Source organism: Cherax quadricarinatus, unplaced genomic scaffold (assembly GCF_038502225.1).
Source record: "Cherax quadricarinatus isolate ZL_2023a unplaced genomic scaffold, ASM3850222v1 Contig2608, whole genome shotgun sequence".
Lineage (NCBI taxonomy): Eukaryota > Metazoa > Arthropoda > Malacostraca > Decapoda > Parastacidae > Cherax > Cherax quadricarinatus.
In genome coordinates this window covers 13,027-34,861 of record NW_027197634.1, presented here as the reverse complement: position 1 = coordinate 34,861, position 21,835 = coordinate 13,027, and the positions used below count along the sequence as shown (strand labels likewise).

General features: G+C 38.8%; 1 protein-coding gene across 2 annotated transcripts in view; it reads right to left on the bottom strand.

The window, feature by feature from the left end:
- The window catches only part of LOC138851889 (GATOR complex protein Iml1-like), a 31,722-nt gene extending 16,047 nt beyond the window's left edge, over positions 1 to 15,675 (bottom strand). For both annotated transcript variants that reach the window (XM_070081409.1, XM_070081408.1), the window contains exons 1-4: positions 15,444 to 15,675; positions 13,955 to 14,166; positions 5,512 to 5,689; positions 1,308 to 1,439 (exon numbers count right to left, since the gene is read on the bottom strand). In XM_070081409.1, the coding sequence (XP_069937510.1) occupies positions 1,308 to 1,439; positions 5,512 to 5,689; positions 13,955 to 14,166; positions 15,444 to 15,533 (612 nt within the window). In that variant the 5' untranslated portion in view covers positions 15,534 to 15,675. The remainder of the gene's footprint in view (positions 1 to 1,307; positions 1,440 to 5,511; positions 5,690 to 13,954; positions 14,167 to 15,443) is intronic.
- Between the last annotated feature and the right edge of the window lie 6,160 nt (positions 15,676 to 21,835).

Here is a 21,835-nt window from a genome sequence, read left to right as displayed (position 1 = left end):
GGTCTGAAATGGACTAATCTACTTCACAATATTCCTTATGGGAACAAATTCGTTCAGTACTGGCACCTGAATATACTTCTGGAATGAAATAATATCGTAAACCGGGGGTCCACTGTATTTAGTTCACTACATCTGGTTGCTTCTTGATTCATAATATTATGCACTTCCATAGTTAAACTTAGTCTAATCTGATTACGTTTCCACTATCTTTATTTTTTATTTTCTCCATGCGATTCACTTCTATTCAGGTATTCTCGTTACACATTTACGTGCTTCTGTGAGTGCTTCATCTACAGTCTGGGTAACACAAGAGCCTCACACTTTGCTACCACACCACACAACTCCTCTCTTTATATACTTTCTACAGAAAGACCCAACACAAGTACCCAATAACAAAGAGCTACCCCCACAGTAAATCTAGAACATTATAACTGCATGGGCTACTGAGTAACAAAATTCACAAGAAAAAATTAGAAGCATAAGAGATTTTAAAAAGATTCTCCAGACAAATATAACTAACTCTTTCACTGTCCAGACTCTCAAAATTAATATTGCTCTCAGTGTCCACTTTGTAAAAAAAAAAATATTTTTCCTTCTGAAATGGTAGAGAACCTTTTCCTGAAGGTAATGACACGAAAAGCACAAATTTGATGGAAAACCTACAGAATTACACAGGTACAAAGTTAGCAGTATTGGTGCAATTTACAAACTGGCAATTTTGCCCACTTTGAGTCCTATTTTAAGCTAACCATTCTTCCAGTCGACCAAATTCTTAGCTATTTCGCTAGAGTTGGTAATTTGGCTAATTTTACACAAAATTAAAAATAGTCTATAATAAACAATGTAGACATTCCTGGCACTTAAACAACATTTCTTCTGTTCATTAGTCATATCCCCAGACTTCTATATTACACTTGCCTTCAATTTTGAATTCTTATTCACACAAAAATAGAAGACTTACTCCATTTCTCAGATAATAAAATAAAACCTGGAAAGACTAGTCATGATTTACACCATCCAGATAGGAGTGGAGGCAAGTGGATTTTGTGACTTGGCATACTGTTGGAGTGTGAGCAGGATAACATTTTGAAGAGATTCAGGAAAACTGGAGGTGGAAAGTACAGTGCCTGCACTCTAAAGGTGAGGTAGGGATATAGCAGTTTGGAGAGGCATCTGAATTGTAATATTGCATTCCTCAGGCAAGACAGTGATAGAGTGAGTGATGGTGAAAGTGTTTCTTCTTTTTCAGGTCACCCTATCTCAGTGTTATAAAAAAAAATTAGATGGACTGCAGGAAATGATAGTACCTCCTGTTCTTCAAGAGTTAGCTGGTTGTATATATCTGTGGGTGCTCCAGATGATGCCTCCATGATTGTTCGAGCAGCAGTGCGGAAACAATCAGGTACCAGCAATACCCTGAATCTCCAGAATTTTAAATGCTGAAAGAAAAATATACATCATGAGGGTTAAGACCTAGGACTTTTCACAAATCTCCACTGTGTGATATGAAGCAGGCTTACCACACTTTATGAAATTCAGGAAAGGATTAAGTGATATAATGTAAGGTAGTCTACAAGACCATTTGACAACATAACTATTTAAGATGTTATTAGGAAGAAAATCCAATGGAATTTTGGAGTAAGGTAGTCATAAGATACGACTTAAATGCCCCTAGAGAGATTTGACGATAGCCATGTAACTCTCATACTTTATTCATATTACTAATATTTTACAAAAAAGACGACATGAAAATGTTGTACTGCAGATATTACCTTTTATCGCTGGAGAGTGCAAGAAATACCCATGTAACCCATGGGTATTGTGTGAGCTATTACAAATGATCATTGGACAACTACACACATGTACGAAAAAAAAATAGTCAGCAATAGTGGAAAAACAGATGTTGAAAATGGTAAAAGAAAATATTGTAGTTGGTAAGGCTATATATGCCTTATGCTAATTCTATTTTTCCACTACTTGAGTGTATGCAGTCTTCAGCTACTGAACAAACTGCAGTCTTCAGCTACTGAACAAACTGCAGTCTTCAGCTACTGAACAAACTGCAGTCTTCAGCTACTGAACAAACTGCAGTCTTCAGCTATTGAACAAACTGCAGTCTTCAGCTACTGAACAAACTGCAGTCTTCAACTACTGAACAAACTGCAGTCTTCAGCTATTGAACAAACTGCAGTCCTCAGCTATTGAACAAACTGCAGTCTTCAGCTACTGAACAAACTGCAGCCTTCAGCTACTGAACAAACTGCAGTCTTCAACTACTGAACAAACTGCAGTCTTCAGCTATTGAACAAACTGCAGTCTTCAGCTAATGAACAAACTGCAGTCTTCAACTACTGAACAAACTGCAGTCTTCAACTACTGAACAAACTGCAGTCTTCAGCTACTGAACAAACTGCAGTCTTCAACTACTGAACAAACTGCAGTCTTCAGCTACTGAACAAACTGCAGTCTTCAGCTACTGAACAAACTGCAGTCTTCAGCTACTGAACAAACTGCAGTCTTCAGCTACTGAACAAAGAACGGCTACTGATCAATGCAAGCAAATGAATTTTTCTCCAGAAGAATATGAACTCAGCTAAACTAGATATGACCTTGGTCATTATTAGAGTATTTTTGTTAATACAGTGGACCCCCGCATAACGATTACCTCAATGCGACCAATTATGTAAGTGTATTTATGTAAGTGCGTTTGTACGTGTATGTTTGGGGGTCCGAAATGGACTAATCTACTTCACTATATTCCTTATGGGAATAAATTCGGTCAGTACTGGCACCTGAACATACTTATGGAGTGAAAAAATATCGTTAACCGGGGGTCCACTGTATGTTCCTCATCACAGTTGTCACTATGTCCAGCATTTCACATCAAGATTAAATCTATAATATTTGCAACAATGATCAATTACCTTTCAAGTTTGTGGTATGTAAGCTTCAGCTCTTGATCCCCTCTTACCATATTCTGCCAGTTCTTGAACTCCTGTTTGATTTCATTTCCACTGTGTTACTCCTCAGCTTATTTCACTTCCTTACTGGAGAGTTTACCTGGAGAGAGTTTCGGGGGTCAACGCCCCCGCGGCCCGGTCTGTGACCAGGCCTCCTGGTGGATCAGCGCCTGATCAACCAGGCTGTTGCTGCTGGCTGCACGCAAACCAACGTACGAGCCACAGCCCGGCTGATCAGGAACTGACTTTAGGTGCTTGTCCAGTGCCAGCTTGAAGACTGCCAGGGGTCTGTTGGTAATCCCCCTTATGTGTGCTGGGAGGCAGTTGAACAGTCTCGGGCCCCTGACACTTATTGTATGGTCTCTTAACGTGCTAGTGACACCCCTGCTTTTCATTGGGGGGATGGTGCATCGTCTGCCAAGTCTTTTGCTTTCGTAGTGAGTGATTTTCGTGTGCAAGTTCGGTACTAGTCCCTCTAGGATTTTCCAGGTGTATATAATCATGTATCTCTCCCTCCTGCGTTCCAGGGAATACAGGTTTAGAAACCTCAAGCGCTCCCAGTAATTGAGGTGTTTTATCTCCGTTATGCGCGCCGTGAAAGTTCTCTGTACATTTTCTAGGTCGGCAATTTCACCTGCCTTGAAAGGTGCTGTTAGAGTGCAGCAATATTCCAGCCTAGATAGAACAAGTGACCTGAAGAGTGTCATCATGGGCTTGGCCTCCCCAGTTTTGAAGGTTCTCATTATCCATCCTGTCATTTTTCTAGCAGATGCGATTGATACAATGTTATGGTCCTTGAAGGTGAGATCCTCCGACATAATCACTCCCAGGTCTTTGACGTTGGTGTTTCTCTCTATTTTGTGGCCAGAATTTGTTTTGTACTCTGATGAAGATTTAATTTCCTCATGTTTACCATATCTGAGTAATTGAAATTTCTCATCGTTGAACTTCATATTGTTTTCTGCAGCCCACTGAAAAAAAGCTTCCTGATATTCCTTTAGCTCAAAAGCAAGGCCATGCCACCTTGTTTTTGTTGCATTTTAACAAGAAAATCTATCGTTCTCAACTCATTTTTTAATGGTTTGTTAAGTAGTGAGAGGAATAATTTTTACATGAGCTTTTGGCATTTCTCATTAATTCAATCTTCTCAGCTACTTTTGATTTAAGAGAGAACCACTCAAAAACAGGCAGACTATATTTCTTTCCAAGCATTCTTCACATTATTATTATTATTATTATTATTATTCATGGCATATTCATATTATTATTCATATATTTATGGCACTAAATCTGTAGGAATCATACAGTGAGCAGAGAATAAGAGGTAATCAGTTTAATGCAAGATAAAGGTAACTTCAATTCCTTAAGGCATTACCCTTGACAGAAAAAAATTTTAGAGTAAGAGTACTAAATGCATCTCATCATTGTATGTGATATTTTTAATAGTATATGAAATATTTCAGTCACCTATTTCTTTAACCTTCAGAAAATTATCCAATAGTATGTTGAAAAATTTCATCTTCACTCTTATTTACCCTTCATGTAAGGGATGAATAAGCAAAGTTCAAGAAAGTGGCATGTTAGTGGAAAAAATGTAAAACTAAATGTTCAGCAGGTGAGTGAGAAGAGTTGTCAAGTAGCAGCAACATTTTGCACACTTCAGGGAGTCTGACTCTCCAACAATGATCTCTGAACTCAGGAACAAAGTTGTTCTTTGATCTCTAAACAGTAAGGTCTTGTGTAATCCAGGCCACCTTGTTTCCCTTGTAATACCTTCTAGTAAATAAGGATAAATCTTTCTTTCTTTCAACACATCGGCCGTATCCCACCGAGGTAGGGTGGCCCAAAAGGAAAAATGAAAGATTCTCCTTTTAAATTTAGTAACATATACAGGAGAAGGGGTTACTAGCCCCTTGCTCCCGGCATTTTAGTTGCCTCATACAACACGCATGGCTTACGGAGGAAGAATTCTGTTCCACTTCCCCATGGAGATAAGAGGAAATAAACAAGAACAAGAACTAGAAAGAAAAAAGAAGAAAACCCAGAGGGGTGTGTATATGTATGCTTGTACATGTATGTGTAGTGTGACCTAAGTGTAAGTAGAAGTAGCAAGACGTACCTGAAATCTTGCATGTTTATGAGACAGAAAAAAGGACACCAGCAATCCTACCATCATGTAACACAATTACAGGCTTCCGTTTTACACTCACTTGGCAGGACGGTAGTACCTCCCTGGGCAGTTGCTGTCTACCAACCTACTACCTAGAATAAGGATAAATATTTCTACTAATTATTGTGTGTGCCAGTTGCATGAGAACGCTTCAATGTAGTTGATATTTCCTCTAACAGTTTGATCCCAGTAATAAATTTCTTATCATTACAAATGAGAGAATGTCATGAAGTATCTTTCCAAAATAATCCTGTGTCATAAGCATTATATATTTGTCAGGGAGTAAAATTCAGGCTTTAAAACCACATGAGCAAATTCCTGCAAATATTGTTCATTACCCTACATGTCTCATGCCTTAACTGCATCTATATTATACTGTACCTCAATAAGCGGATAATCTGGAGACTCCCCACGAAAGCAAATATAATTATCCAGATGATTCCACATGTAGGTCTCTAGTCTCTCTGTTCGAAACTCAACCCATGATACCTCATAGCTGCTCATGTCAGGGGCTTGGAACCTGTACTTGTAATGCCGTTTCAGTTGTGGATATAGATGCCTGAAACATGCAAGTATAAAATATTATATACACACTACTGTAGATCATTTAGTAGAGTGAAAGCAGGAAAAATTAAAAGGTAAAAACAAGAAAAAATTATTCCCTTAATGATTTACTGTAATATTTGTTCTATCCTACTTTTTGCCTTCTGCTTTCATTCTTATGAGAAGAAAGGCATGAAAAACCATACTATAGGCAGGGATTGAACTCATGGCGAGTGAGTCGTAAAACTCTAGGCCAGCGTGTAAGCCACTAGGCCAGCTGGCTACAATAGGTATATTCATACACCATAGAGAGGTTAGCACTGGCCCCACTGTGACTACTTTTGATCTTTGGTAAAAATCAAACATTTCTGCTACTTTGAGCTCAATTTCAAGGTACTTTTCATTGTAAAACAAGTCAAAATCATCTCGATTTCTGTAATATGTCTTCCATTCTATAAAGTGAGACCAGGAAAACTAGAATACTACAATAAATACCATATGAAAATACAGTGCAAAGTTGCTGTTTTAATCCAAAAACACGGTCAAAGTTTTTTTTTTTTCTCATTATGCACTGTGTGCTGCAGGATTTTTTTTATACTGCGCATACTGACCACATAGACCCATTCTTTCATATGTAGGCCTACCAGCTTTCTCTCACTAGATTTGAGGGCGCTAGAATTTAGGTGTACTAGTAGGTAGTAGGTTGGTAGACAGCAACCACCCAGGGAAGTACTACCGTCCTGCCAGATGACTGTGAAACAAAAACCTGTAACTGTTTTGCATGATGGTAGGATTGCTGGTTTTCTTTTTCTGTCTCATAAACACGCTAAGATAACAGGGATATCTTGCTACTCCTACTTACACTTTGGTCACACTTCACAGACACGCACATGCATATATATATATATACATACATCTAGGTTTTTCTCCTTTTTCTAAATAGCTCTTGTTCTTTTTTATTTCTTCTATTGTCCATGGGGAAGTGGAAAAGAATCTTTCCTCCGTAAGCCATGCGTGTCGTATGAGGCGACTAAAATGCCGGGAGCAATGGGCTAGTAACCCCTTCTCCTGTATACAATTACTAAAAAAGAGAAGAAGAAAAATTTTATAAAACTGGGTTGCTTAAATGTGCGTGGATGTAGTGCGGATGACAAGAAACAGATGATTGCTGATGTTATGAATGAAAAGAAGTTGGATGTCCTGGCCCTAAGCGAAACAAAGCTGAAGGGGGTAGGAGAGTTTCAGTGGGGGGAAATAAATGGGATTAAATCTGGAGTATCTGAGAGAGTTAGAGCAAAGGAAGGGGTAGCAGTAATGTTAAATGATCAGTTATGGAAGGAGAAAAGAGAATATGAATGTGTAAATTCAAGAATTATGTGGATTAAAGTAAAGGTTGGATGCGAGAAGTGGGTCATAATAAGCGTGTATGCACCTGGAGAAGAGAGGAATGCAGAGGAGAGAGAGAGATTTTGGGAGATGTTAAGTGAATGTATAGGAGCCTTTGAACCAAGTGAGAGAGTAATTGTGGTAGGGGACTTGAATGCTAAAGTAGGAGAAACTTTTAGAGAGGGTGTGGTAGGTAAGTTTGGGGTGCCAGGTGTAAATGATAATGGGAGCCCTTTGATTGAACTTTGTATAGAAAGGGGTTTAGTTATAGGTAATACATATTTTAAGAAAAAGAGGATAAATAAGTATACAAGATATGATGTAGGGCGAAATGACAGTAGTTTGTTGGATTATGTATTGGTAGATAAAAGACTGTTGAGTAGACTTCAGGATGTACATGTTTATAGAGGGGCCACAGATATATCAGATCACTTTCTAGTTGTAGCTACACTGAGAGTAAAAGGTAGATGGGATACAAGGAGAATAGAAGCATCAGGGAAGAGAGAGGTGAAGGTTTATAAACTAAAAGAGGAGGCAGTTAGGGTAAGATATAAACAGCTATTGGAGGATAGATGGGCTAATGAGAGCATAGGCAATGGGGTCGAAGAGGTATGGGGTAGGTTTAAAAATGTAGTGTTAGAGTGTTCAGCAGAAGTTTGTGGTTACAGGAAAGTGGGTGCAGGAGGGAAGAGGAGCGATTGGTGGAATGATGATGTAAAGAGAGTAGTAAGGGAGAAAAAGTTAGCATATGAGAAGTTTTTACAAAGTAGAAGTGATGCAAGGAGGGAAGAGTATATGGAGAAAAAGAGAGAAGTTAAGAGAGTGGTGAAGCAATGTAAAAAGAGAGCAAATGAGAGAGTGGGTGAGATGTTATCAACAAATTTTGTTGAAAATAAGAAAAAGTTTTGGAGTGAGATTAACAAGTTAAGAAAGCCTAGAGAACAAATGGATTTGTCAGTTAAAAATAGGAGAGGAGAGTTATTAAATGGAGAGTTAGAGGTATTGGGAAGATGGAGGGAATATTTTGAGGAATTGTTAAATGTTGATGAAGATAGGGAAGCTGTGATTTCGTGTATAGGGCAAGGAGGAATAACATCTTGTAGGAGTGAGGAAGAGCCAGTTGTGAGTGTGGGGGAAGTTCGTGAGGCAGTAGGTAAAATGAAAGGGGGTAAGGCAGCCGGGATTGATGGGATAAAGATAGAAATGTTAAAAGCAGGTGGGGATATAGTTTTGGAGTGGTTGGTGCAATTATTTAATAAATGTATGGAAGAGGGTAAGGTACCTAGGGATTGGCAGAGAGCATGCATAGTTCCTTTGTATAAAGGCAAAGGGGACAAAAGAGAGTGCAAAAATTATAGGGGGATAAGTCTGTTGAGTGTACCTGGTAAAGTGTATGGTAGAGTTATAATTGAAAGAATTAAGAGTAAGACGGAGAATAGGATAGCAGATGAACAAGGAGGCTTTAGGAAAGGTAGGGGGTGTGTGGACCAGGTGTTTACAGTGAAACATATAAGTGAACAGTATTTAGATAAGGCTAAAGAGGTCTTTGTGGCATTTATGGATTTGGAAAAGGCGTATGACAGGGTGGATAGGGGGGCAATGTGGCAGATGTTGCAAGTGTATGGTGTAGGAGGTAGGTTACTGAAAGCAGTGAAGAGTTTTTACGAGGATAGTGAGGCTCAAGTTAGAGTATGTAGGAAAGAGGGAAATTTTTTCCCAGTAAAAGTAGGCCTTAGACAAGGATGTGTGATGTCACCGTGGTTGTTTAATATATTTATAGATGGGGTTGTAAGAGAAGTAAATGCGAGGGTCTTGGCAAGAGGCGTGGAGTTAAAAGATAAAGAATCACACACAAAGTGGGAGTTGTCACAGCTGCTCTTTGCTGATGACACTGTGCTCTTGGGAGATTCTGAAGAGAAGTTGCAGAGATTGGTGGATGAATTTGGTAGGGTGTGCAAAAGAAGAAAATTAAAGGTGAATACAGGAAAGAGTAAGGTTATGAGGATAACAAAAAGATTAGGTGATGAAAGATTGAATATCAGATTGGAGGGAGAGAGTATGGAGGAGGTGAACGTATTCAGATATTTGGGAGTGGACGTGTCAGCGGATGGGTCTATGAAAGATGAGGTGAATCATAGAATTGATGAGGGAAAAAGAGTGAGTGGTGCACTTAGGAGTCTGTGGAGACAAAGAACTTTGTCCTTGGAGGCAAAGAGGGGAATGTATGAGAGTATAGTTTTACCAACGCTCTTATATGGGTGTGAAGCGTGGGTGATGAATGTTGCAGCGAGGAGAAGGCTGGAGGCAGTGGAGATGTCGTGTCTGAGGGCAATGTGTGGTGTGAATATAATGCAGAGAATTCGTAGTTTGGAAGTTAGGAGGAGGTGCGGGATTACCAAAACTGTTGTCCAGAGGGCTGAGGAAGGGTTGTTGAGGTGGTTCGGACATGTAGAGAGAATGGAGCGAAACAGAATGACTTCAAGAGTGTATCAGTCTGTAGTGGAAGGAAGGCGGGGTAGGGGTCGGCCTAGGAAGGGTTGGAGGGAGGGGGTAAAGGAGGTTTTGTGTGCGAGGGGCTTCGACTTCCAGCATGCATGCGTGAGCGTGTTTGATAGGAGTGAATGGAGACAAATGGTTTTTAATACTTGACGTGCTGTTGGAGTGTGAGCAAAGTAACATTTATGAAGGGATTCAGGGAAACCGGCAGGCCGGACTTGAGTCCTGGAGATGGGAAGTACAGTGCCTGCACTCTGAAGGAGGGGTGTTAATGTTGCAGTTTAAAAACTGTAGTGTAAAGCACCCTTCTGGCAAGACAGTGATGGAGTGAATGATGGTGAAAGTTTTTCTTTTTCGGGCCACCCTGCCTTGGTGGGAATCGGCCAGTGTGATAATAAAAAAAATAATAGTACGTCAAAAACCCTGGTGTGTAAGCCGTACTAGCACGTCCAAAACCCTGAAAGGGTTAAATGGAGAGTTAAAGGTATCGGGAAACTGGAGGGAATATTTTGAGGAACTGTTAAATGTTGATGAAGATAGCGAAGCTGTGATTTCATGTATAGGGCAAGGAGGAATAACATCTTATAGGAGTGAGGAAGAACCAGTTGTGAGTGTGAGAGAAGTGCATGGAGCAGTGGGTACAATGAAAGGGAATAAAGCAGTTGGGAGTAATGGGATAAAGAGAGAAATGTTAAAAACAGGTGGGGATATAGTTTTGGAGTGGTTAGTGTTTTTATTTAATAAATGTATGGAAGAGGGTAAGGTACCTAGGGATTGGCAGAGAACATGCATAGTTCTTTTGTATAAAGGCAAGAGGTGTGGGGTTAAAGGATAAAGAATCTAACACAAAGTGAGAGTTGTCACAGTTGCTCTTTGCTGATGACACTGTGCTTTTGGGAGATTCTGAAGAGAAGTTGCAGAGGCTAGTTGATGAGTTTGGTAGGGTATGTAAAAGAAGGAAATTAAAAGTGAATATAGGAAAGAGTAAAGCGATGAGGATAACAAAAAAAATAGGTAATGGAAGACTGGATATCAAATTGGAAAGAGAGAGTATGGAGGAGGTGATATTTGGGAGTGGACGTGTCAGCAGATGGGTCTATGAACGATGAGTTGAATCGTAGAACTGACGAGGGGAAAAGGGTGAGTGGTGCACTGAGGCGTCTGTAGAGACAAAGAACTTTACCCACGAAAGCAAAGAGGGGAATGTATGAGAGTATAATTATAACAACGCTCTTGTATGGGTGTGAGGCATGGGCTGTGAATGTTGCAACAAGGAGAAGGCTGGAGGCAGTAGAGATGTCATGTCTGAAGGCAATGTGTGGTGTGAATATAATACAGAGAATCCATAGTTTGGAGATTAGGAGGAGGAGTGGGATTACCAAAACTATTATCCAGAGGGCTGAGGAGGGGTTATTGAGATGGTTTGGACATGTAGAGAGGATGGAACGAAATAGGAAAGGTTGGAGGGAGGGGGTAAAGGAGATTTTGTGTGCGAAGGGCTTGGACTTCCAGCAAGCGTGCGTGAGCATGTTAGTTAGGAGTGAATGGAGACAAATGGTTTTTAGGATTTGACGTGCTGTTGGAGTGTACGCAAGGTAACATTTACAAAGGGATTCAGTGAAACCAGCAGGCTGGACTTGATTCCTGGAGATGGGAAGTACAGTGCTGGCACTCTGAAGGAGGGGTGTTATGTTGCAGTTTTATAACTGTAGTGTAAGCATGCCTCTGGCAAGACAGCCATTATTAACACATCAGCCATTTTGCACCAAGGCCACCCTGCCTTGGTGCGAAATGGCTGATGTGTTAATAAAAAATAAATAAATAACATTTGAGTAAGGTATGGGGCCCATATACATGGTGAACTGGCAACATGGGAGACTGTTCACATTAAAAGTGAGACTCGGCCTTCCCAAAAAATAATGACCTTGCCCATAGTGCATAGGAAAAAGACCCTGTGGTATGGCATATTTTCACACTAAATTTACAGCATGCTAGATGGTTTCTTCGTGCTATTTGAAATTAGGGAGCAAAATTCCAATTGTGTTACACTGAAAATATGCTGCCCAGATATATGTTATCTGGGACTCTTCTGTAATTAAATACACCTTTGAATCTGTATTTCCCTGTTTGGAAGCAAAATGCCAACAGCACCCACCAGTATCTAGTTTACATGACATTTTACCAATAGTTCCAAGCCCTGCTTATTATTAATAATTATATTTCCTCTAACTTAAATGGAAGCATATGGAAACAATGTGACACAATTATACAGAGAGTTTTCAAAACTGGAGAAAAACACAAACAGAGAGTACCACGCTCTAGCTTATTTACTCTTGATACGACATCTCAAGGGAGATTCCTTGATGCAAGTAAGGGGCCCCTTGATTAAAGGAATTGAAAGTGTGCTCCCCTTCTTTTGATCGAATCTGAATGCCTCCAAGTCCCCAAAGTGCTGTATGACCCTTACAGGTTTAGAGCTCCCCATGAATATAATATAATGATGATAGAGTGGGAAAGGCACTGTCAAGAAATTCTGCTGAAAATAAGAAAAAATTTTGGAGTATGATAAACAAGTTAAGAAAGCCTAGGAAATGACTGCATTTGTCAGTAAAAAAACAGAGTAGGGGAGTTAGTTGATGGGGATCTGGAGGTATTGGGTAGATGGCAGGAATAATAAGGAACACCCATATTTCCCAGAGGGTGTTGCTAAGCAACACCCTCTGGGAACAACTGTTTAAAAATAGTCATCAGGAATAAACTGTGTAACAATATTAAGTGTATAAAATTGAGCAATAATTAAATACTATTAAAATGCAAGAAAAAATTCTTTTACCCCAGCTTTAAGTCTCAATGTTCTTTATTTTGATAATTTATTCAAATACATAATTTTCATCCAACTGCAAGAACTATTGTTCAAATGTTAAAACATTGTTAAAAAATTAAAAATTGTATAAACATTGTATTATATGGAAATAAACTTTGACTTTGGCTTTGGTGCATTGAGGTATATGTGGAGGCAAAAAATGTTATCTATGGAGGCAAAGAAGGGAATGTATGAAAGTATAGTAGTACCAACACTCTTATATGGGTGTGAAGCTTGGGTTGTAAATGCTGCAGTGAGGAGGCGGTTGGAGGCAGTGGAGATGTCCTGTCTAAGGGCAATGTGTGGTGTAAATATTATGCAGAAAATTCGGAGTGTGGAAATTAGGAGAAGGTGCGGAGTTAATAAAAGTATTAGTCAGAGGATTGAAGAGGGTTTGTTGAGGTGGTTTGGTCATTTAGAGAGAATGGATCAAAGTAGAATGACATGGAGAGCGTATAAATCTGTAGGGAAAGGAAAGCGGGGTAGGGGTCGTCCTCAAAAAGGTTGGAGGGAGGAGGTAAAGGAGGTGTTGTGGGCGAGGGGTTTGGACATCCAGCAAGCGTGCGTGAGCGTGTTAGATAGGAGTGAATGGAGACAAATGGTATTTGGGACCTGACGATCTGTTGGAGTGTGAGCAGGGTAATATTTAGTGAAGGGATTCAGGGAAACCGGTTATTTTGATATAGTCGGACTTGAGTCCTGGAAATGGGAAGTACAATGCCTGCACTCTAAATGAGGAGTTTGGGATACTGGCAGTTTGGAGAGATATGTTGTGTGTTTTTATACGTATATACTTCTAAACTGTTGTATTCTGGGCACCTCTGCAAAAACAGTGATTATGTGTGAGTGAGGTGAAAGTGTTGAATGATGATGAAAGTTTTTTTCTTTTTGGGGATTTTCTTTCTCTTCGGGTCACCCTGCCTCGGTGGGAGACCGCTGACTTGTTGAAAAAAAAAAAATTACTGTTTTAAAAATTATTTATGAATGAGGCCAATACCATGAGTTCAAAACTTCCTTTACCCACTAAGTATGAAAGAATCAAGCATTTGCACTAGCAACTGTTTAGCTGCCTGGAACAACAAATAATATAGATTATTATGGTTAGCCACTCTATCTTACATCAGAAGGAAAACTAAATAAAAACAAATTAAAGATATATCTAAAATGAGGACCTACAAAGATACAAACATTGCTGCTTAGTATTTGGCAAAACTATAATAAACAGTTGCACAGTATTTCATGATGAACAGTTATAATGATCATCATGGGAACTGATAAACTTGTGAGATTCATACAGCACCTGAGGAACAGGGTAAGGGGGGGGGGGCAATCAAGCTTCATAAAAAATATGGGTACAGTATCTCCAATTAATTGGACCAAGAAACTTTCATCAACATTAAGGCATTCCACTGAAGGATTATGATCTAAAACTATCCTGGTAACTCAGAAAACAGAAATAAACTCCTTCTCACCTGAAGAGATATGACTTTGAAAGCTCATGTTAGTTCCTGTACAATATTTGATTCTGTTGCTCACCTTGGTCTGTAAATGGTAACTGTTATAGTCGATCCACAAAGACGTATTTTATGAAACATTCGACCAATTGAAAGACGATATTCCTGAGAAGATTCATCTACATGACTTCTTTTTCTCATTAGAGAACCGATGCCCGAGTACCGAGAATTACTACCATAAACATCAACTGCTTGGTTTGGATTCTTTTCTGCTAGCATAATCATTTGGAAACCCTAAAAAAAATGATTTGGTATTAAATAAAGCATTATAACATATTTTTTACTCTCCCATAAAACATACAGTAACCTATAAAATTGAACATAACAGATGAACTGTGCTTTTACAGAAATTGGGTAATGAATATCTATGAAGATTCAAGGAAACAGTTTAGCTGGACTTTAAATTTCTGAAAGTGGGAAGTACAATGTCTGCACTCTGAACGATGGGTGAGCATACTCTACTTTGGATGGTTATTTGAAATTGTGATGTACATGCACTTCTGGAAATACAGCTGAGAATTAATGTTGATGAATATTTCCTAAGTTGAGCCATATTGAAATAGTCAGAAATGGACAGTGTGGTATAATAATTTTTTTTTTTTACATACTGGCTGTCTCCCACTGAGGCAGGGTGACCCGAAAAGGAAGAAACACTTTCACCATCACACTCCATCACTGTCTTACCAGAGGCATGCCACTACTAAAGTTCAAACTGCAACAATCCTCACCCCCTCCTTCAGAGTGTAGGCACTGTACTTCCCACCTCAAGTCCAGCTAATCAGTTTCCCTGAATCCATTCCTGTTCAATTCATAAAGTCTGTAGATAGACTGCCTAGACGACTGTATAAGACAAGAGCAGTTGCATTATATCTTCCTTGAGGTGAAAAGTAAAGAAAGGCACTGCCCTCAGTGGTTAGCATAATAAGGAACAATGTTTGAATTTTTGTTTTAACCCTTAAACCGTGGCAAACCCAGAAATAAAGTTTTTGAGTGACAAAATTTTGAAAAAATAACAAAATTCTTTTATTCAAAGTTTGAAAAAATATTTTTGCAGTAGAATAAAACAAAAAGGAAGAAGACTGTATGAAAACTTATACATTTATGTTTTACAATTTGATAATGTCAAATAATTATTTTGCAATTTTTTTTTGTCTTTAATGTCTAACACTATATACACTAGTTTATGATAAAAGATGAGTTTTAAGGTGTTTTGCACTTCAAACATGGGGGAAATGCATAGCTAGACACTGTTCCCCTTGGAATATACAATATAAATTGGTGCAAATTCTGTAATTATTTTTTCTATTTTTTATTGCTTTGGTTTTCTAACACACTGTACAAGGAATGCTTATGATATTACAGTTGTTTCAAGGTATATTATTCCTCAAAACAAGGAAATAAGTGGGTTAAAAAGACATGAGCAGATGTGGAGGACATAGGTGTAGGTGTAGGTTACAAGGTACCCATGGACAGACCATGGCACAGCCACACAAGACACACTATATTAGTACCTGAGCAAGCCTCTGTGCCACCAGTTCCAAAAACACCAGCTTCGTTGTTAATGGTTTCCTCCCACTGCTGGGCCTGGCTGGCTCCTCCATATCATCTGGCAGAAGGTTATAGTCTGCCACCAAGTAGTCATTATGTAATGACTGTTCTTCAGGGAAGTAATCAGTTGTGATTGGCAGACATGCAGGAAGGGTTAAACTCTTCCAGTCAACACCTTGAAAGGATCACCAGTTTTTAGTAAGAATAAATAATGCTAAGAGTATGTGTTTATATTTGTGTACAAACGTATGCAGGTGTGTGAGATTACCTATTTGTGATTATCAAGTAAAGTAGTTATTGCAGTTACATAAGCTGAACTAATTCCATTTGGTACGTATTTCAGTTTGTCATAAAATTTTGTTTGAAGTCCTTTTACCTCCTTTTGGATTCCATTCCAGAAGTTATTACTCTGTAAACAAACATTTTTATGTTCTTTCATTGCCAATTTTTCTTAGCATTCTTACAAATGAGGCCTCTTGTTGGTGCTACAAGAATCTCATCTATTTTCTTATTTTTTAACTCAATGGCCATCTCCTACCAAAGCATTGTGATCCAAAGAAAAAAACACATTCACCATCATTCATTCAATCACCTTCTTTCCAGAAGTGGGCTGGGATCATAATCAGATTACCCTCTGACTGCAACCTCCCCACCCCCCCTCCATGTCCATTAACCCCTTCAGGGTCCAAGGCCCAAATCTGAAGTGGTGCCCCAGTGTCCAAGAATTTTCAAAAAAAAAATTTTTTTATTTTTTCTTATGAAATAGTAGAGAATCTTTTTGTGAAGGTAATAAAACAAAAAGAACGAAATTTGATGGAAAATTGACGAAATTATGCTCTCGCGAATTTTGATGTGTCAGCGATATTTACGAATCGGCGATTTTACCGACGTTGACTCCCATTTTAGGCCAATTACATTATTCCAGTCAACCAAATTCTTAGCTATTTCACTAGTATTACTTCTGTTCTATCGATTGAGCACAAGAAATCGCCAAGTCAACTGTTTCAACTACAAATTAAAGTGATCGGAAATTGTTAATTTGGCCAATTTAACACAAAGTTCAAAATATTCCAATTTCAAAATAAATATCGGCAAAAATTTAACATTTCTGCTACTTTGAGCTCAGTTTCAAGCCATTTCCAGTGCTAAAACCATTCAAAATCATCTCTATTTCTGTAATATGTCTTCCATTCTATCAAATGAGACAAAGAAATCGCAAATAGAAATATAAAAAACATACGAAAAAACACTGCAAAGTCGCTGTTTTAATCGAAAAATCATGATTTCAGTTTTTTTCTCTCATTATACACAGCGTGCTGCAGGATCTGTTTTATGTGGTGCACACATACCACATAGATGTATTCTCTCATATCTAGGTCCAAATGTACCACTCACAGTTTATCAGAGTGAGCTGAGCTCATGACGTAGATCTACAGCTTGGACCCTGAACGTAAAGCCGTAGATCTACGGGACGGTTAATATTTTTATAGTGTATGTGCTTTTCTTACCTCTTCTTCATTAATTATGGCATTTTCACTGTTTTCAGCTTTTACTGTTCATATTCCTTAACACTAGCAGCTATTATTAAACTATGTCTTTGAACTTTCTCTATTTTATCAATAAAAATACATGATCCAAAAGATACATTATCAATAAAGTATTTTTTTTTGCAAGAGAGCCCCATATTACAGCTGAATGTTTTAAATTTGGTTTATATATGCTGTGAGATATGTTTTAGCATTTTACTTTCAAAAAACATTATCTATGGAGGCAAAGAAGGGAATGTATGAAAGTATAGTAGTACCAACACTCTTATATGGATGTGAAGCTTGGGTGGTAAATGCAGCAGCGAGGAGACGGTTGGAGGCAGTGGAGATGTCCTGTCTAAGGGCAATGTGTGGTGTAAATATTATGCAGAAAATTAGGAGTGTGGAAATTAGGAGAAGGTGTGAAGTTAATAAAAGCATTAGTCAGAGGGCAGAAGAGGGGTTGTTGAGGTGGTTTGGTTATTTAGAGAGAATGGATCAAAGTAGAATGACATGGAAAGCATATAAATCTATAGGGGAAGGAAAGAGGGGTAGGGGTCGTCCTCGAAAGGGTTGGAAAGAGGGGGTAAAGGAGGTTTTGTGGGCGAGGGGCTTGGACTTCCAGCAAGCGTGCATGAGCGTGTTAGATAGGAGTGAATGGAGACGAATGATACTTGGGACCTGACGATCTGTTGGAGTGTGAGCAGGGTAATATTTAGTGAAGGGATTCAGGGAAACCGGTTATTTTCATATAGTCGGACTTGAGTCCTGGAAATGGGAAGTACAATGCCTGCACTTTAAAGGAGGGGTTTGGGATATTGGCAGTTTGGAGGGATATGTTGTGTATCTTTATACGTATATGCTTCTAAACTGTTGTATTCTGAGCACCTCTGCAAAAGCAGTGATAATGTGTGAGTGTGGTGAAAGTGTTGAATGATGATGAAAGTATTTTCTTTTTGGGGATTTTCTTTCTTTTTTGGGTCACCCTGCCTCGGTGGGAGACGACCGACTTGTTGAAAAAAACAAAAAAAAAAATATCTGGACGCTGTTTAGAAGCATGCAAGTACAGTATAGCATAAGTGTTTCTCATTACTACACTTAAGTGAAGTTGTGGTGATATTCTATTAGTATTAATGTGCATAAATGTGGGTGAGCATAAGCATATAGTGTATGTGTGCATGAATGGTTCAGAGAGCCAACAAATTGATAAATTAGACATGTGCAGCATTATAAGGGACTGATTACCTCATTCTCCCTCTGCTTTCACTATTCTTCTTTGTATTGTACTGATGAAGCCACTGTGTGGTGAAATGTTCCCATTAAAAAGATACCCAAGTGTTGCACATGCGCCTAATTTATCATGTACTACTAGTGTACATTTTATTTTTGGACAAAAATTATTCCCTTTACAGTAAATAACAGTTCATGGTGTTCTGTATTAGGTCAACAATCTGTTAACTAAAGAAATGCCCTATACTATCAAAATAGTGTAATCTTATTTTATTATCTTTTATCATTGTTATATTCAAGAGCAGATGATAGAGTGGGAGAGGCACTGTCAAGAAATTTTAATGAAAATAAGAAAAAATTTTGGAGCGAGTTAAACAAGTTAAGAAAGCCTAGGGAAAATATGGATTTGTCAGTTAAAAACAGAGTAGGGGAGTTAGTAGATGGGGAGATGGAGGTATTGGGTAGATGGCGAGAATATTTTGAGGAACTTTTAAATGTTAAGGAAGAAACAGAGGCAGTAATTTCATGCACTGGTCAGGGAGGTATACCATCTTTTAGGAGTGAAGAAGAGCAGAATGTAAGTGTGGGGGAGGTACGTGAGGCATTACGTAAAATGAAAGGGGGTAAAGCAGCTGGAACTGATGGGATCATGACAGAAATGTTAAAAGCAGGGGGGGATATAGTGTTGGAGTGGTTGGTACTTTTGTTTAATAAATGTATGAAAGAGGGGAAGGTACCTAGGGATTGGCAGAGAGCATGTATAGTCCCTTTATATAAAGGGAAAGGGGACAAAAGAGACTGTAAAAATTACAGAGGAATAAGCTTACTGAGTATACCAGGAAAAGTGTACGGTAGGGTTATAATTGAAAGAATTAGAGGTAAGACAGAATGTAGGATTGCGGATGAGCAAGGAGGTTTTAGAGTGGGTAGGGGATGTGTAGATCAGGTGTTTACATTGAAGCATATATGTGAACAGTATTTAGATAAAGATAGGGAGGTTTTTATTGCATTTATGGATTTAGAAAAGGCATATGATAGAGTGGATAGAGGAGCAATGTGGCAGATGTTGCAAGTATATGGAATAGGTGGTAAGTTATTAAATGCTGTAAAGAGTTTTTATGAGGATAGTGAGGCTCAGGTTAGGGTGTGTAGAAGAGAGGGAGACTACTTCCCGGTAAAAGTAGGTCTTAGACAGGGATGTGTAATGTCACCATGGTTGTTTAATATATTTATAGATGGGGTTGTAAAGGAAGTAAATGCTAGGGTGTTTGGGAGAGGGGTGGGATTAAATTATGGGGAATCAAATTCAAAATGGGAATTGACACAGTTACTTTTTGCTGATGATACTGTGCTTATGGGAGATTCTAAAGAAAAATTGCAAAGGTTAGTGGATGAGTTTGGGAATGTGTGTAAAGGTAGAAAGTTGAAAGTGAACATAGAAAAGAGTAAGGTGATGAGGGTGTCAAATGATTTAGATAAAGAAAAATTGGATATCAAATTGGGGAGGAGGAGTATGGAAGAAGTGAATGTTTTCAGATACTTGGGAGTTGACGTGTCGGCGGATGGATTTATGAAGGATGAGGTTAATCATAGAATTGATGAGGGAAAAAAGGTGAGTGGTGCGTTGAGGTATATGTGGAGTCAAAAAACGTTATCTATGGAGGCAAAGAAGGGAATGTATGAAAGTATAGTAGTACCAACACTCTTATATGGGTGTGAAGCTTGGGTGGTAAATGCAGCAGCAAGGAGACGGTTGGAGGCAGCGGAGATGTCCTGTCTAAGGGCAATGTGTGGTGTAAATATTATGCAAAAAATTCGGAGTGTGGAAATTAGGAGAAGGTGTGGAGTTAATAAAAGTATTAGTCAGAGGGCAGAAGAGGGGTTGTTGAGGTGGTTTGGTCATTTAGAGAGAATGGATCACAGTAGAATGACATGGAAAGCATATAAATCTATAGGGGAAGGAAGGCGGGGTAGGGGTCGTCCTCGAAAGGGTTGGAGAGAGGGGGTAAAGGAGGTTTTGTGGGTAAGGGGCTTGGATTTCCAGCAAGCGTGCGTGAGCGTGTTAGATAGGAGTGAATGGAGACGAATGGTACTTGGGACCTGACGATCTGTTGGAGTGTGAGCAGGGTAATATTTAGTGAAGGGATTCAGGGAAACCGGTTATTTTCATATAGTCGGACTTGAGTCCTGGAAATGGGAAGTACAATGCCTGCACTTTAAAGGAGGGGTTTGGGATATTGGCAGTTTGGAGGGATATGTTGTGTATCTTTATATGTGTATGCTTCTAGACTGTTGTATTCTGAGCACCTCTGCAAAAACAGTGATAATGTGCGAAAGTGGTGAAAGTGTTGAATGATGATGAAAGTATTTTCTTTTTGGGGATTTTCTTTCTTTTTTGGGTCACCCTGCCTCGGTGGGAGACGGCCGACTTGTTGAAAAAAAAAAAAAAAAAAATATTCAAGAGGAAGCACTAAAACCAAATGGGTCATACAGTGCTTTGTAATTGTGATGCATAGTAATTTGGTTTGCTCCATGGGCAGGGTAGCTTTAATTCTTTGGATTAAGACCCCTTCACAAGCATTATGACAACCCTCTATAAGGGTCAAAATGCAAAATCTCTAAATCCTGCATTTCATCTTCAATTACTGTCTATCTAGCATTGTCTAGAAAAATATTAATGTCAATACTTTCCCATCAATTGATCTATTTCCATTGTAGAGTTCCCTTCAACTATGAAAATATATACAGTGGAACCTCAGTTTTTGTTTTTAATTCGTTCCAATCTGATGAAAACCAAATTTGATGAAAACTAAAGCAATATTTCCCAAAAAGAAATAATATAAATCCAATTAATCCATTCCAGACACCCAAAAATACTAACAAAAAATACATTTTATAGAGAATAACTATAGTTCTACATACAGAAAACAATGAGAAATAAATATAAAGCACTAATTTTAATGAATAAATGAACATTTAAATCAGTTTTACTTTTATTGAAGACTCTTGTTGGCATATGGAAGACGGCGAGAAGGGGAGAGGGAGGAGAGTTGATTGTTTGGAAAGGGAATCCCCTTCCACAAGAACTTCAGGTATCAAGTCCCTACCTGGGGTTACTTCCCTTCTTTGTCTTTTACTGGCACTAAGACCAGCTTGAGAGTCACTGTACCCCTGTCGCACAAAAAATCTGTCCAGAGAGGTCTGTTTCTGGCATCTCTTTAAGATTTGCCTAAAATGGGACATGGCACTGTAATTGAACATGTTGCAGACATGACTTGCAACAGCTTTGTTAGGGTGATATTTCTCCACAAGACTTTGCACCTCACTCCACTTTGCACAAATGTCCTTAATCACTGAAGAAGGCACATTCTTTACAAGATCCACATGCAACTGCCTTGCCTTTTTGCAAATTATCGCCTCCACGACACTATCTCCCGCTAACTGTTTTTCGTTGATCCACATCAACAACAACTTCTCAACATCTTCAATTGTTTGCAATCTCTGCTTCGTTAGCACACTTATCCCTTTCACAACATCAGATTCCTTGATTTCTTTTTTCTTTGCCAGGATGGAACTGATCGTTGATGAGGACTTCCTGT